General features: G+C 49.3%; 1 protein-coding gene across 3 annotated transcripts; it reads left to right on the plus strand.

Moving 5' to 3' along the window:
* The first annotated feature begins 94 nt into the window (after nt 1–94).
* Nucleotides 95–16,926, plus strand: LOC122367381 (dnaJ homolog subfamily B member 12-like). 3 transcript variants are annotated; one of them, XM_043340414.1, is made up of 9 exons: nt 95–291; nt 2,455–2,636; nt 3,039–3,198; nt 4,931–5,076; nt 9,294–9,428; nt 9,712–9,845; nt 11,722–11,834; nt 12,507–12,670; nt 15,299–16,926. In XM_043340414.1, the coding sequence occupies exons 2-9, from the start codon at nt 2,504–2,506 to the stop codon at nt 15,406–15,408; spliced, it is 1,095 nt and encodes a 364-aa protein (XP_043196349.1). In that variant the 5' UTR covers nt 95–291; nt 2,455–2,503; the 3' UTR covers nt 15,409–16,926. The 3 variants fall into 3 exon arrangements, with proteins under 3 accessions (XP_043196349.1, XP_043196351.1, XP_043196350.1); XM_043340416.1 differs by lacking the exon at nt 95–291 and adding an exon at nt 500–517; XM_043340415.1 differs by lacking the exon at nt 95–291 and adding an exon at nt 1,853–1,906.
* Nucleotides 16,927–17,853: the final 927 nt, after the last annotated feature.

Below are 17,853 nucleotides of genomic sequence, written 5' to 3' on the forward strand. Positions count from 1 at the left end.
CATGTTTTCATGTATCGATGAGCTAAATATATTTATAAAAAACTTGAATGAAAAATTATTGAATATTTGATCAAATGATACCATATTAATGAGAAATTTAAATAGGTTTTCCAATCAAGCCGCTAGGTGTCCCAAGAGCGTATGCAGCATTTCACCGAATAATCTAAACCCTAGCCCGTCAAAAGGCAAAAGCGACAATTTGCGGCATATATCTTGAATAGTACAATTATATTTTCATATTTTTATCATCTTTTGAGCTATTCCAAGGATATTCGATTGCAGTTACATGTTGTAAGTTTTAATGCTGCATGCATTGCATGATCATTGTTATACGATGGGTGGTAATTGAGCAAAATGACAAAAGAGCCTCTTTTTTACTCATTTTGATATCCATTATTGTCTTTTTCCAGTTATTTCACCTGAGGGCATTGTATCATACTGTATTTTAAGTTAACGCAGCAGGAGGATAGCTCAGCAGGGTGACCGTTTTGGAGAAGTGGCTGCAGCAGGCCCTGCTGTACTCTGCCCTGCTGCAGCCACTGAGCAGGGTGTATTTCACAATCACAGAAGTGTGCCTGAATTACCCAAATATCAACAATATTTGTTTTAAAAAACAAGCCTATATTGATATAATTCAATAATTAACAACCTGCCAGAATTTGGAATAGCATTATTAAAAAGTGCCATAATTTGTCACTGTCTAAATACGTGCCCTGTATTTACCTCCCCCGAGCAGGGGTTATTATGTTTCAAAGGAAGTGATTTCAAAACAGTGTCCCAAAATTATAATTTTGCTTGGGTGTCAGAGGGGAACATTCGTCACTACAAAGAGGGCTGAGACTGAGAGTGGAAAATTGCCAGTCAGAAATGCACAAAAAGAGCGGAAAACAGAGATCATTAGTTTTATTTGTGAATTTTGGACTTTGGAGGATGTAGGAGCTGCTTTACCTATAAGATTATTGAATCGAATATGTAGGTAGGGAAAAAATGCATGCAGATACTCCTTATTGGTAGAATAGGGAGCGAAACATTGTTCTGGAAAATTGGATGTGGGAGTGGAAAATTATTTTGATTTGGATGCCCCTTCCCACCCAAACTGGCAAATTTTGGGCCACTGTAATTCAAAAGGATTAAATTGTGCTTTCCAGGCCTGACTGGACCTGGGGTCTGATTTACCCCATCCCCTCTGATTGATCCATCCCCTGAACAAGAGAGTGCAACTGCACTGCTCTAGTGCTAGAGGGGCTTTTTCAGCTGACTTGCAAGCTGCAATTGCACCCTTCTTGTTGGTCTCTCGCGCTGCGCTTTATTTTAGCACAATCGGCTCAGTTGTTTTCAAGATGTGGAAGCGTCCTTCTCAGCGTCCCAAAATTTGTTGATTTGGGTGCGAAATGACATCCAGCTGAAAGTCATTTTCCACTCTCACCTCCAACTTTTCAGAACAATTTTCTACTCTCAACTTAACCGAGAAAAGCATTGTTGGGATGGCCATTTTGCATTGCACATTTTACCACACCCGTATAGAAATTTATGTTACCTATCCTTTTATCACTCTTTTTGGGCCTTATCTGGCCAGCAATTTTCCACTCACATCCCCTTTTTGCTGAGAAATTTTCCCCTCCGACACCCAAGCCAGAATGCAATTTTGGGACACTGGTCCTTCTGCATGTGCGCACTTGCAAACTGGGTCTACTTTGAACAGACATGGTTTTCCTGGCACCCTAACTTACTGGTTACTAAGGGTGTACCAACTTTCAGCGCAATTAGTCCAGCCATTCTCATGATGTAAAAGTAGCACCCTGCACATGCGCATGCCTATCTGCTCTAAATAACCCCTGCCTGTGCACTGCAGTCCCCAACCTGACTGCTGACATATGGATATACATAGCCTGATGAGTGGTCAGTGGTAAGTGCCTACCCACATGATAAGTTTCAGCACAATTGCCCAAGTAATTATTGAGCTTTTGTAATTAGAACAAACTTTGTGCCTCTTCATTTTGATTTTGCACTAATAGTGTGGGTCTCCCACATGCATCGAGAGTGTCCGATGTTTGGTAGAAGGGATGCAACTACCCTACATAAATTACCATAACTCAAATGTTCCAGCAATATAGGCCTCTCAAAGAGCCACTTCAGCAGAACAACTTGAACACCCCTGACTTTCTTCGTGGCACGTGCCATGACAGTGACTTAGATGCATCAAGAGTAGTCAATTTTGGGGTAGAAGGGAATGGATGGTGCTACCCAATAAAATGACCACAGATCAATCGGTGCAGCAGCTGCTGAGATATAAACCTCTTTAAAGCGTGAGAGACCGGACTGGGCCAGGCCGCTCTACTGCGATTTTTCCGTTCTATTGGAAAAACTTCGCTTCACTCGCTCACACTAACCTAGAGATTGTGGTTAGAACACATCTGACTTTGATATTAACTTCTCTTACCGTCTTATCTGCAGTGTTTGGTGAGACCTAGCAGCAGCACGTCCCGACGAGCCTCGCCGCACCATGGACGCCAATAAAGGGGAGGCGGAGCGGTGTGTGGAGGCCGCCGAGAGGGCCATGAATGCCGGCGAGCGGGACAAGGCGGCGCGCCTGCTGCGGAAGGCGGAGAAGATGTACCCCACAGAGAAGGCCCAGTGTGAGTTCTGAGCTCGGGACTGGGGGGGAGGGAGAGGGTCATCAGTCATGTGACTGTGAGGGTGGGGGTTATATAATGGGACATGTGTACTGTTCACTCTTTGTTTATCTTGTAAATGTCTTGTTGGTTTCTTATCACTCCCAAAACATATTTTCCAACAGGAAATATCAGGGCATTTCCGATCTATTTCGTCATACACACGGTTTCTGGACTTTCCATTCAATTTGTATCTGATTTGCTATTCTACTTTTGAGTTGTAACCTACACTGAATAAATGTGCTTTGACATATGGATTGTAGATAAGCTCTGTAAGCCTAGATACTCCCGTTGTCGCCTTCGTGCCCCGTGCGCCTACCGTCGATGCCCTGCCCTGACCGGGCCCGGCGCTGCCCGGGCTTACAGCGCTGCTCGAGCTGCTGAACCGTCTGGGCGAGTCGACACCAGACGGCGCTCGCTCCCGTCCGGCGGCCAGGGCGCAGCACCGCCGCTCGGAGACGGAGGAGCCGCGCGCCGCCCCGGAGGAGGCCAGCTACACCAAGGAGCAGCTGGAGGAGGTCCGCAGGTCAGTAACGACGGGGGATGGGAGGGACAGGTGGTGGGGTGGAGTGACTTCGGAGTACGCCGTACAAAACACTTGTTGTGGTGAGAGTGAGAGTGACCTGAGAGTGCCTCCGGATTTAGTATGTGCGGCATATATTTCAGCGCTCGCTTGCATTGGAAGTTAATTTTTACGGACGTATCACGAGTTATGTTTCATTTTGATGTCACGATTGAGTAAATTGGTGTGCATCATATTAGGTATACACAAGTTGCCAGCAATAATTGATCATAATGCCACATCTCATGCTGCTCAGCACGCTGTTGACGAGTGCCATATCACCTGGGTAGCCACACCCGACTGCTCGAGAGGGCTTGAATTGAGTTTGACACGGTTCGTCGGTGGGCGTGATTGGTTGGACCATGTTGGGCTCATCTGATGCGTGTCGATTCTCACTAACTTCTCTGTTTTAAAGACATAGTTTGACTTATTCGAACGAAAGCTGCGACAAAATACTTTAGGCAAAGTTTTACCTGTACCTGGAAATAAACATCTGCTGACAAATGTAGCGTTATTTACATATAATTATAGTCCATTTTTTTTCAAAAGGCTTATAGCCCGAAGTATTATTTTGGAGTTAGCACGTGCGTGACGCTAGAAAATAACGCAAGCCGAGATGAATTTCTCGGCCATTTTTGAAAGATAACCGCAGTGCCGCAGTGCAACGGAGCGAGTTGTTCAGTTTAGCTTATAAGGCAAGCTGTGCCACGTTTCAAAATGTTAGTAAATTCATAAATTTGAGCCATTCTGTTAATTTTGCATGCTAATTTAACGTCACTCCTGGAGTACCCTTGATTCCACAGCCAGCCCATCACTTGAGAATTAGCAAGCGGCAAATCCTTAAACAATCAAGACAGAACAATAATTTTTGCACAAGACTCTGTCGGGGGCCAGAATTCTGAACGGCAGGCTCATGGAAAACATGTCATTGTGAGACGCTGAAGCTGGTGACGTTCTATATTGTTGTCTAACATTGTGTTTTCGCATGCTAAGTACAAACTTCGGTCACGGTCGCCTTTTTATAACTCCTTCCAGGTTTAGTAGGCGCATACCCGACTTTTTCCCAGTGCAGAAATCGATCGATCAGTACCTATTGTAATAGGTCGCCAGAGATGCTGGCGCATGTTTCTATTTTTACTTACCAGAAATAAATTCAAAACAAAATGTCAATCCGTGTGTTATTTTTGTAGGCCTGCAAACAGGTCATCCACGTGATCATTTTAATCATTTGTTTAGTGCCTATGGTTAGACCCCGTGTGGAAGCATTTTCGATTCACATTTCCTCATGAGCCGTACGTCTGTACTTCTCTCAAAACTCGTAAATCAGAGGATCAGAGACCAGCCGTTTCGAAACATGCCAAGCCGGTGTTCGTTGATTTTTGTCAAAACCACCAATTTGCACGTGACAATTCTAAAATCGATTTTCGGGCCGTGCGCCTTTTGAAATAAAACGGACTATAACTCCCCAAGTTTTGTGGTGAACGCCCACCTGAAGCTTTTAGTACGACCCCGTGTCGATTGTGTCGAACCCAAGTAGTACTCACCTCATCTCCCCTCCCCCACAACCTTTCTTAAATTCATGAACCTTATCAGCAGTCGGTACCAAATTGCCTCATGCATCAGCAGGCAACCAAACTGAGCGTAGTACGCAGCATAGCAATGCATATTTTACGTCAAACCGGTCTGTATCTTCCAGGATAAAAGTTTGCAAGGACTATTACGAAATTCTCGGCGTCAGTAAGGAAGTAACTGATTCCGAACTGAAGAAGAAATACAGGAAGCTGGCTCTGCAGTTTCACCCGGATAAGAACAAGACGCCGGGTGCCGGAGAGGCCTTCAAAGGTAAGTGCTGTGCCGTGCCGTGCCGCCGAGTCCGTCACTGGTACATTGTGGACGCCGTCGAACAGAACAGATTCCGGTGATCGTCCCGGCCGCAATCAGGATTATACATGGCTGACGTGTGTGGCGGGCCGATTTAAATGCATGGGCTCGCTTTCAATCGGAGAGGAGCAGTGAGCTGTCTGTCTGACCGACTTTTGCGGGATCCGCTGCAACCCGCCTTGTGTGCCCCCGAGCTGAGCGGGGTGAGTCAAACTGGTGAGGGTGTAAAGATTCATAGATGTATTTTCTGCCAGCGCAACTCTCATTTTAGTCACCAAAATTGTACTGAAAATAGATTTGTCGTTAATATGGTTAATGCATACTTTTTTGCAGCTAAGGAGATCAGTTGACAAGTCACTTCACAAAAACAGATTTCCAGAAGCGTGACCCCACCTTTAAATGTTGTCACTCTTTAAAGGTAGTGTGCCACCTTTGAAAGATTTCCCATTTTATTTTTCCTAGGATAAGAAGCTTCTGTTTTTACCTAATATCGCAAAAAAAATCAAAAATGGGCCTGGAATAGTGCCTTTTTCGCCTAAAAGTTTATCGGTTTTTAGATATGTATAACAACTGTAGTGGGCTCACCTGCAAACAGGCGTCGGGCAACAATCGCGAATGCGGCGCACTTGTGACAATAAGCAAAGGTCATTATAGTGTTACGACTATACGACGTACGGGAATGAGTTATCAGCTGTCTAATCGTAGACAACACAATGTCGAGCCTTAAACTGTAAGCCCGTATTGGTATTGTTTCTTTTATTTGGCTGTCGAACATTATTTATGGTTTGAAATATGATTTTATGTAAAATAATTGATATGAAAAAGCCGTCTTATAAGTTATGACCCCATTTCACCACACGTAAGTGGCAGAAATGACAATGATCAGCTGACGCATTTTTCTTGGCCGAAGTCAGAGCGCGCGGCCCGACGCACCACGCGTATTTGGAAATTCCGACCTCGACGAGCATCAGAAGCCAACTAACAGGCGTGTTCGAAACCGCAGGAGCTGATGATGAACGGGTTTATCGAAACTTGATTGGATGAGCATATCGGTAATAGCGATTTCAGTGTGTGCATTTATTGTTCATAGTGGTGTGAAATGTGGTTGGGGTACGACCGACAACCCGTCGGGGCGAATTTCGCACTGGGGTACTCAAAATTTGAAGAATTTAAGACGTTTCCATGAGTTTTGAAGGTATGGATAAGTTCTAAAAATCCGGTTCTCCTTATCTGGGCCATTAACTCCATACGGTCCAAGAAAGCTGGCACACTACCTTTAAATGTTGAAAGAAAAACAGCGTGAACCATTAAAGCTCATTTGCAGAATACCTGTCACATTGGCGGGCTTCTCTCGGCTCCTGAGCGTAAGGTTTCCGTAAATATGGTGTCTTGGCGATACTAATGTCCATACCAAAGGTCAGCACGGCTCCGGATGTCAACAGCCTGTCACGTGCTCTAAAGGAGGCTGCACTGATAGCCGATAGGCGACTGCACTACGTTTTTATTCTGTCAGTAGTGAACCCCCACTCCAGAGTGTTCACACTTCACACTCACCGGTCATCGTACCTGAAGATTCCAGGCCGATCGAGGGATATAGGCTGTTGCTGCTGCTGATTTTTCTTTTTGGCTCTTCGCGATGTCGTAGGCATAGGAATGAGGAAACTGAACTTTTAGTGGACGGACCAATACCTCACAAATGTTTTGTATGCATGTGTTGGATTGACTCGTCGAACCTCTTACCAACGACATTCGTAAACCATTCGTATTCATTAACTTGTTGTGAATTTGTAAGCCAATGTAGTGCTCTGAACGCCTGCCAGTATCGTATGCTCATGAACGTTAACCAGTATCGTCATTTTTTATCATGTCCCGAGACCGACAGACCATGACACTCGAGTAGTAAAGTAATCTTGCTGACGCTCTACCGTCATCTGTCGTGCGCTGCGTGTCTGTTGTAATTTGACGCCCGCGGCGCAGCTGGCGCGGCAGGCGTTCAGTTTTGTTCGCTGTCGTTTCCCGTGCCGTATAGCGCCGCACCGTTTCCGCTGATTGGCTGCTCAGTTCTGAATTAGCCGCTGAAGCCACAGAGAGAACAGATGAGCGGCGTGCTGCTCGCACGCTCAAATGCCATGGATGGAAGCCGACTGTTCTTTTGATGTGGGTATGGCTGTAGTAGCTGGCTGTGGGCGGGTGGCTACATTGCGATGGAAGCCATCGTTTCTCAACTTGTTCTTACTCTGGGCTTCATCTGCACATGTTGTAACCACCCACATTCCACATTATCAACATAACTGAATGTGCCTTTGATAATTTTATATTGATTAAATATTTGATATATTGCCAATATTTGTGGGATTTGCCAGAACAAAGGCGGTGAGCGCGGCTGATGGTTTACCAGTCGGACGTTTCTCTTACCCTTTCGGCTAATTTTTCCCGAGGGATGCCCGTGCTTTTCTGTAGGGAAAGGTAGCACTACGTGTCTGGCCGACTTGCGTTAGTAGTCCCAGCTACGTGCTAACGGGCTGCTATGGCTGTGGGCGGCGGGTGACTATAACGGTGGGCAGAAGGCAGGACGACTGAGGCGGTGAACGTCGTGAACGGTGGTGGGCGGTGGTTAGCAGCGCTGGTGGGCGGAGGGCGGTGGGTGTGGACGGTAGGCGGCTGGCAGTGGGTGGTGGGTGGTGGACGGTGGGCGACTGTAGCAGCGCCGGTGGGCGGAGGGCGGTGGGTGGTGGACGACGCGTTGTTGGGCGGTGGACGGTGGGCGGAGGACAATGTCGGTGGGTGGTGGTCAGCGGACGTCTGTAGCGCCGCCGGTGGGCGGTGGACGGCAGCAGCCGCTCTAGCCCATTTCCTGCGCGGCGCACGGCACACCTCTGGGGGAGGGCCTCCAGAGCACGCTCCCCGGACGCGGCTCCGAGTGGCCCGCCCTCGCGCGGCACTCGACCAGGAAACGGCACCCTACCGGGGACCTCGGACTGTCCGAGCGTGTCCTGTGTGGCTCGTGCCGCTGTCCGCCGTCTTCCTCTTCTTTTTTTCCTCCGTCTTCCTCCGCTTTTAGCCGGGAATGGTCTTGACGCTTCCAGAGTGGTGGCTTCATAGGCGGCGGAACGGGGAGGGCACCGGGGCACCGTGCCCCCCTTTGATTTTGGCATTTTAACATTAGCCCTATGGGCGTTGCATGGAAAGAATGGGACCAAAAGTCGGCAGTGCCCCCCCCCCCCTAATTGAAGGTGTTCCGCCGCTACTGGATGGCTTCTATGTTCCTTGCAGACTGGATTCCTATAATATACGGATACATGACGGGTAAAATGACTCTGTTACGGTTAAAATACTTATTTTTGGCAATGAGCAACATACGCGAGTGAACTTGAACTGATGATGAAGTGACGCTTGTTTTTTTTTCATGAATGTAATCCGAACCTTTTGAATGGAAGTATTCACAAGGACAGAGCTCCCGCTAAGCTGAGCTTGTTGCCTTGTCCCTGCCTTCTACCCTCCGATCGCGTAATTCCGGTTCTATGGCAGAATTTGGAGTTCCGAAGTTTAACGTGCGCGCATAGCCGCACACGGCCGGTCCCCTCACTGACTTCGCCTGGTTACAGCCTGCCACCAACCGCAACCATGCCCGTCAGTTGGCTTATATGCAAACATCTTGTCCCGTCATTTGTCAGGAAATTATAATTAGCAAGCATGTTTGCATGCACAACTGGTAAGGCGCGGTAGCAGAGGTGGCTCTATTTGCCTTCAGTGAACAAGTTGTTTCGACGGTTTGTCTTTTTCGTTCTTGTGTTCATGGTCCCACTTCGCCGCCCATCCAACCATCTCTTCTCCAATATCTCCCCATCCTCTCTCCCACCCATCGGCCTCCCCTCTTCCCTCCCTTCCTCTGTCACCGTCGCCACTGGTTTCATCCGGCAGCCGACAGGGTCTGATGGTGCCAATGATGTAGCCGGATACGGACGGTGGGGGAGGCGCCCTAAAGATGTGGACCTCCCCGGCTGGAATATTTCGACCTGTGCCGCCCTGTCGTACCATCATTACCGACATATGTCGCTGTAACATGACTAGTCAGGGGGTGTACTATTTCTGGACGTTGCTGGGTGATACGCATGTCTTTTTTTTGCATCCCTCGGCCCGTTTTTCGGCCGTTCAACTCTCCTCTACCGCTGTTGCAGCCATCGGCAATGCGTTTGCGGTGCTCTCTGATACCGAGAAGAGGAAGCAGTACGATCTGTATGGCAACGAGGACGTGCGCTCGAGCCGCGGCCGCGGACACCATCACTATGACCCCACGCACGGCGGCTTTGAAGGTCAGTCGGGCGGGCGCGAAGGTCAGTGGGGTGGAGTAAAGGTCAATCGGGCTGGCTCGAAGGTCGGTTGGTGACCTGTGTTGATCACTATGGTAACCATTTGTCGCGTTGGAGTTAAACGCTACCTGCCACAGCAGTATTACGATAAAGATGAATGACTACATCATTATCGACATATAATAGCTCTGTTTTGCCTGGCGTTGTGGTAGGGAGTGGATATATCCGTAATACCTCGCAAAGCTGTGCGTAACTCCCGTTATGACCGTTCCCCTCTATGTTTCAGCCGACGTCACTGCTGAGGAGCTGTTCAACATGTTCTTCGGTGGTGGCATGCCCTCGCAAAACATCTACATGCGTCGTAACGGACGATGGACGCGGGCGCAGCAGCAGCACCGCGCCCGCCAGGAGCGCGAGGAGGTGAGAAAACGGGGGGAACGTCCAGGCGGGATGCGGGACAACTGTGAGAGTGTCTGGGCGGGATGTGAGACAACACTGTGAGAAAGTCTGGGGGAGAGGTGAGAAAACTGGTCGGTCCGGGCGGAGGAGCTGGCCCGCCCGCCGAAGAAATGAGCTATTGAGGACTGTGGACTGAGGAGTGGGCTGCGATGGGTAGCTGTCGGTTTAGTTATGTTTGCCTTTGCTGGCCATTGTATAGTGGATTTGACACGATTATTGATGAAAAGAGATGCTATTTCAAGAGTCGAATTATCTACTGATTTGTCGAATGTCGAGCATATGGTGTAGAGAATACTGAAGAAGGAACGAAGAAAGGAAGGAAAAACGAATGTCCTGATTTGGTTATGATTTGAACGATTCTTCCGTACGAAAGCTGTATATGTTTAGTGGTACTTTTTGCAGATTCCCGTCATTCTATACTGTTCATTCAGAAAGCAGCGTCTATCTTTGATCGTCACGCGTGTGAACCCCGCCACCTGTTATCAACCACCTCATAAAACGAGTCCCGGGACCGGTACAAACGATCTCTCTTTCCCCGTGTCATCTCACGTGCCGCGATGAACGATAGCTTCAATTTAACCGGCGATCTTTGGCTCCCATTAGAAAAGAGGCCATCCCTTCTGTGACAAGGCTGTCGGCCGGCGCGCAATATAGAGCCACCGACTGGCCGGCGGTTCCTGTCGCTAATGAAAACGAACACGGCCGTAGCTCGGCCGGTGTCCGGCGGATGCCGGTGTTTTGACGGCCCTGGAGCCCCTGCTGAGATGTTTGCGCGTGCGGCGCGCTCGGCTGTCGTGATTAGTGATGACGCTAAGGTGACGGACGTGACGGTGACCGGTCTGTGGGGGTCACACTACGTCCTCCCGCCCCCGTCCCCGCCCCCGCCCCCGCCCCCGCCATCGCCACCGCCACCGCCTTCCGCCTACGACTCGCCCGTGAGTGTCGGATTCCCTGTAGGTGTGTGTCGCGTGTGCGGACAGGCGTATTTCCAGAAACTGATGTGCGTTACATTGAGCTAAGACGGATACTACCGGAGAATACTGGCACAAATGGAACTGAGCTGCCTTTCGTCACTAGGGGACCAGTAAGAGCTCATCAGTTTGCTCAAATGACGGCTATTAAATTGCGTACTGTTAGGTTGTACAGGATCAAGCCAATTTCGAGTCGTCGTAGGCGGATAAAAGAGCCATTAAGCTGTGAATACTAACCTTGCCAGCTTAAAAATAAAATGGCCGTGTACGCGGGCTTTGTTGTTTCGACTGCCGCTGTGCGTTGAACATTTATATTGACAAAAGTAATGTTTGCTTGTCCGTCATTTATAAAATACCGTCACTGCAGTGCACAGGGTCTACGATTTATTTCGTTACAAATGTGCTTGTCATCTGCCACGTCCATCCATGTTTCAAATTGATACGCGAAGCTTATAAATATTGGCCTAGGTTTGCAAATGTTGGCGCTGCAAATTGCTTTCGTTCTTGTTTTGTTTAAAATATTCAAGCAGATACTCTTCGTTCACAGTTGTTGTTCGGACAGTCGTACCATAATGAAAACATGAATTAACTGTTGCGACGAATCCCCTATATTTTCTTGATGTAAGGAAATATTGTTTGGTGCCAAACTTCCGCCGTAGTATTTCCCTTTTCATGAATGAGTAAGTTAACCGACAATCTAATTATCTGTTTCGACAAATAAGTTATGCTTAAGCTCATTATGATTGTGTATCAATTGATGCATACCATTGAATTCACCCTTGTCGAATGTGAGGACTGTATATTTTCCACGCCATGTATATCGTATGTGTCTGTAGCTCTGAACGGCAGCGCCGTCCTGCCCGCAGGCGCCGACGTCTTCACTGGTGCTGCAGCTGATGCCCATTCTGCTACTCATCTTCATGTCAATGATGTCGAGCTGGTTCGTGTCGGACCCGCTGTACAGCCTGCAGCCCTCCAGGTGAGAGGCCGTGACGTCCAGCTGGCTCGTTAAGGACCTGCTGTACAGGCCAGAGCCCTCCAGTGGGAGCTTCTGACGGTCGGTCAGCCATGAGAACTGCTAGGAGGCTGCGGGTGATCTCTGGGCCATTGTTGTATCGATAGTTGTGCAGAAGTGTGTGGGTTGAAGTGTGTGTGTTTTGAGAATGTGCTTTGTACATATTTTTGTATTGAGTCTCGCTGCGTTTTTTATAATGTATCATGTCTGAGGATTATCAATCAGAGTGACTGGAAGTTGGGGTAAAATGCTGCATACGCGACATGCGTTGGAACTTACTAATTCCTAAAAAGTAAGCCATGTGGCCGCTGGAGCTCCCCACCAGAGCCTCTACGAAATGCCGTAATGTGTTCCTGCTGAACCACATGGTCTGCCGTGCTGCAGTGGTGCGCCAGTCGTTAAGCCTCCGAGCCCATAACGCTCACACAATGGCACCCCCACACACATTACCGGGCCTTCCTGCTGTGATACATGGCGGCCGGGAGCCCTACTAACCAGCGGTCTATTCTGGGACTTCGTGGAAGGCCAGTTCACGTAGAAGACTGGTGAGTTCAGCTACCACCAACCTCCCTCACCACCATCATTCTTGCCGAGTTTACCGCTTCGTTTAACACCCTCCCCCGTCTCCTTCAACAGCAAGTACAGCATGGTGCGCAGGACGGGAACGCTCAAGGTGCCCTACTACGTGAAGCCCGACTTTAGCACGGAATACCAGGGAAGCCTATATCGGCTAGAAGCAGAGGTCGAAGAAGAGTATGTACGGATGCTACGCAACGCCTGTCTCAAGGAGAGGACTTACAGTAAGTGACTGCAGGGGAAAAGGAAGGGGAGGGAAGAGATGGGTTGGGTCAAAGGGGACTTAAGGGATGTGGTTGGTGAGTGAGAAGTGCTAAACAGAACTTGATTCATAACTACTAAGTTCTGTCGGCTTCGAATAATAGCTGCGCCTCACTACGAGGTTTCGACGGTAGGATTGGATAACCGACTACTTTTAGTTGGTAAAAGTCCGGTAGCACATCTCTAATAGAGTGGTCCTCGTGTGACGTGCCGCGATGCCAGTACGCTATACGAATCGGTATAACACTTTGTCAAGGGCATTGGACCTTCTCGCTACCCTATGAGCATGATTGGTCACTGTCGGTAACAATGGCAGTTGCCAAGACGCCGCCCCAGTCCCTACCCTACTCCGGCCTTGGGCCGGTGACTTATAAACCACCGTGGTAATCACTGAGTCCACCCTCGCTCGTTTTTGGAGTCGGATGAGGCCAGTCGAGCGGCTGAACATCTGAGACCGCTGTAATAGCTCGCCAAATGCAGGGCTTGCGGCTGCTTCATATGGTGACTATCAATAGACGCTGGGCTGGATTGTTACAAGTAAAAAGGACGGTGTAAAAACGCATTGTGTGGCGGCCACTTCAGATGCTAGTGGATGGGCTCATCGCCAGACATCCTGCATCCGCTTGAGCGTGAAACTGAAACATTATCTTCATTGTTATCTAGGACGAGGCAATGGAACTTTTTTATTTATTTGTGATTAACTCACGTATTTTAAGGCTACGATTATGACCTCCGTCTTCTTATCATGCTTCACTACGGGCAACAAAATGTGGCCTTCATAAATAAAGCATAGTTTTTCACGATGCTGCCTGCATTCATGTCGCCAATGCGATAGGTGCATTTATTTAGTTATTGTTAGAGGCTGTGTAGTGTGTATTATTCAAATTATTTCAACTGAAGTATTTTATATCATTTGGTAGGTAATAACTTGCATTAGTTCCATTCTTCTGCCGGTACTCATTGATTTATGCTTATTCACTGTGACGTATTGCCATTGATACCTAGTTTCTGTGTTCCGATAATACAGCTAAGGGCGCGAAGGTGTTACGAACAATTATACTAATTACATCGGCAGTAATTAATGATCTCGTGCGACTAAAAGTCGCGCCGCATGATGACGAAGATTGTGCAACTCATGAGTGTAAAAACAATAGACTTCTCGAATGAAACTGCCTGGATATGAATCACAGTTGTAGGCGTGCGTTCAGCTCAGAGTGAAGTTTCCGGGATAGTTTTGTCGCACCATCGTATGTGTTTGGTCTGTTTGTCAGCCGCAAGACCCAAGAATACAGTCAGGCGTTTTGAAATATTGATGAGATTCGATATCGCCTATCTCTGTGATGGTGTTTAACTATTGATAGCAGAGCTTTTCGTGCGGTCGTGGTTCCAGTAAATGTACATATATGAGAGGAATTGGTTGGCATTCATTTCTCTAGTCGGTCACCGGAAGGTGCCACATTCACATATTATAACGCACGTATAGAAAGCATACTTATTACGTATAGAAGGACTTTTGCTGCTTAGCAGAAAATGCAGACTGAAAGGTTCGTTTACGGATTCAGTTTCCCTTATGCCATTAGATTTGGACATCCTCTTCTCGCCTTCATGAGCTTTACCCTTCATATGACATTTCCTACACTACATAGTACATAGTCTTTCCTCAGGCCTATTGCCACCCGGCTGTTCAATGTTCAGCCACCGCCCGGGTGCTGGTTACCGTACCCAGGTATCCAAGGGCACTGGCAGTCGAGATCCCCGACCCTCGTACCCTACATCTTCGGTCTGAGCCGTACCTTGTGTGTTCCGCTGCGCCAACTCCGACTGTCGGCCGTGGCAGCCCTGCTCAGTATCACACCAGCGCCAGCTGATGAATGCATGGACGGCCGCCACACCCTCCCCTCCCGCGGCTTTTACCGCTCTCGAGCAGGCTTACATTGGCCAATATAACGGCCATGATCGCTCACCTAACGGCCCAGGCTTTCGTCGCCGCTTCCGATGCCAGTAGCGATCTCAGTAGCGTTTGCGTGTTACTCTGTCCCAGCGGCGTCAGTTGCGGCGCAGGTCGCCCTCAGTGCGGCGAGCGTGACGCAACGTTAATGTTCTAATTAACGTCAGCTGACTGTTGCGATCGCTGGCGGCACTCGGCGGCGCGGCAGGGACGGAAGCGGCGCCCGCTCAGTGTCTTAGCGCGGCCGGTGGGTCGTACGTTCTCAGTCGGGCCCGGATGGGGAGTGGGTCGCCGGTGATGGCGCTAATGCCAGAGTGGGAGAGGAGAAGGACCCACCCCTGATGGAAGGGGTCACATGAGGACTTGTCGCTCTGGGTGGGACGCAGGAAGGTATTGTGAGCCATTAGCCTCATCTGGAATGGGCCTGTATTAGGGCGCAGCATGCGCGGCCGGATAGGGGGCGCGCACAAGTACGTACTTTTATTTTAATGGGATTTGAGTTACCACTGAGAACAATGCGTTAAAAAATGCCCATGAATGATATTGGTCCTTTATCAAGAGAGGTGATTGCAACAGGGCTGTGTTTTAGTCGTCTTTTATGCCGCAGATATACCCTATTTTACCATCTCTCTCGATTTCACAGAGGAGAACATGATGTGGCGAGCGCGCAGTTTTGGCGACAGCAGCCAGTTGAAGAAGGCGCAGGGTCTGGGCACCCCGTCCTGTCAACGTCTGCAGGAAATCTACACGTAGACATCACGCCGTATCGGCACCTAGATTTCCGAATATACACCGCAGTGGGTGAGACGGTCGTCCCTGCTAACCTCCCTGGGCACTCGGTGATCGTATAAAGCAGCCTGGTCGGTTTCTATGTTGGTAGATTACAATTTGCCATGTCACGCTGAGTCCGATCTCGAGTGACCGATCGGGTCGGATGTCTGAACAGGGGACGCCCATGTGCTGGTGAACGTCCTCTTTAGCGTAGAAGGGGTGCGGTGGGTAGGCGTCTATTTCGTCCATTCAGGGCGTTTATTCGTTCCTTGGTGAGAATGTTAGAACGTCTCTCGCAGAGGGGACGTAGTAAATCGTGATGGGGGGGGGGGGGTAGGAGGGATCTGGGCAGGAGCGCCCGGGATGACGAGAACGCTGTTCAGATGGTCGGTGCAATCGCATATTATCGAGCTCCGCCGTAGAGGCTATGTGTGTGTTGTGCGCCGCGCAGTGACTAACCCCTCGAGTGTTCAGTTTGCACCTGCATCACCCACTGAGTGGACCGCGCTCCGCACACCGACGCGTTGGCGTCACACTGGCCCCCGCTGGCTCTCGGTCGCCGCCGGCCGCCGCGGGGCCGGGCCGGGCGCTCGTGATCGGGCGCCGGCCGGCCGCCGCCGATTGGTGCCGCTCCCCCGGGAGCAGTGAACGGTCCCGGCCACGTACCGGCACCGCCTGCGTGTCGCCGCGCACCGCTACTCGCCCCGGGGGTCGCGGACGGGCGCCGGAAATAGCCATCGCCGCACCGCGGTCATGCGTGGCTCACTCCTGTACGGCGCGCTAGCTAGGTTCGAGTTTTATCCTCTGGTCACTGGGTAGTGTGATAAAAACGGTAGAAAAAGCCGTCAAGAGACCTTGTGTTCTCCTTGACGGATGTGCTGCTGCAAGGATAGCTGATAACTGTGTGTGGGCGAATCCTGTGTGATCCTTCCCCAGACTGGGAGGTTGTGATGATCCTTGGGTGGGGACGGTTCGAGGTGATTGCTAGAATGTCGAGTGAGCGTCTGCGGTGCCATGGCCATGAGTTTGGTGTGCTGTCTACCGCGTATAGGAGCAGGAATCGACTGCCCGCAGCATACCGTGGCAAGATCTGTAGCTAGATAGCACTATGATTAAACAGCATACCGTGAAACTACATAGATATATTATTTCGATTTCGTGTCGAACGATCTGTCACTGTTGTCGCGTGTCCCGTCTCGATTCACATACGTTTTGTTGAAACGTTCGCTGGCAAGAGGATATAGTACACCGCCTAGAGAACGACGGTCGTTGGCTAGACGATGCTATTCGCTAGCTATGAACGGCCTTCACCTCCTAGAGCAGCGTTCGCTGTACAAGATACGGTGATCGCGCGTATGTTTGACGCAATATCACCGACTGACGGTCGTGTAGTCGCCGAGACCGCAATGCGATCAATAACGCGACACGATGTGTCTATGAGTGATTATATACATTTATCTATGTGATTTTAACTTAAACAATACACACCATTCGAAGTCAGTTGAACTTTGCATAATTCGTTCCGGAAAAGGATGAGGAGCTTCAGCCCAAACATGTCAAGACATCGCCCATCGGAGGCATTCGAATTTCAAACTTCTCCAATATACGCGGGCGTCTGACGGAAAACGTCGGGACAGAAATGTGGCGCTTGCGAAGAATGGTTGACAATTACAAGACGAGTTGGTTTGAAAGTACGATTACCTGTTACTATTTATTATATATTTGGTGTAAATGTTAGCGCTTTTATCAATGAGGTTTGATCATCGTTTATGGCTTCCGTTTCGGCAACTGTTCATTAAATTCGAATGGTTTAGTCGTTTGTTATTGCAAGTAGAGTGGTACGTGAGGTCTAACGTATCTAGCGTAGATCGCCTATAATTTCGCGCTCCTCAGACCTCAGTGGCATATTCGAAAACGTTGTTTGAAACACTGCGGGGGTACACTGCCAAAAATGGTTCTCCAGTATCTGAAATCTGGTTGGATTTTGCGTTCTGGTTCCTTGCTATGCAATTGAAAATATCTGAAACGTCTCAGGTCACGGCTAACGATTGTGGAAAACCGCTCGGTCGGATCCTACTGTCGTTGACTGTCGTATTAGCGTAGTGATCTGTTGTATAGAGCTGCCCACCATGGGCGGCGCCACCGGGGGGGACGGGGGGGACAGGTCCCCCGCTATCGAAAGTTAGGGGGGTACAGTACCCCCCTATCGGCGAGGTCCGTTCAATAGTTGATAATAATGCATTGTAGAGTTATCCGTCGCATTTAATGCATCGTTGGTTAATCAAGACAGGTTCTGAATAAAGATTGCTGTTGGGATGTATCGCAGGGGGTCCTGGCCATCTGCAAAAGGTGTGGAGCTGTGATGCCTGTAGTCATAAGGTGATCGGCAGGGCCTCGGGGATCGTGCCCCCCCTTTTTGGGGCGCCA

Source organism: Amphibalanus amphitrite, unplaced genomic scaffold (assembly GCF_019059575.1).
Source record: "Amphibalanus amphitrite isolate SeventyFive unplaced genomic scaffold, NRLGWU_Aamphi_draft 000865F_arrow, whole genome shotgun sequence".
In the NCBI taxonomy this organism is placed as follows: Eukaryota; Metazoa; Arthropoda; class Thecostraca; order Balanomorpha; family Balanidae; genus Amphibalanus; species Amphibalanus amphitrite.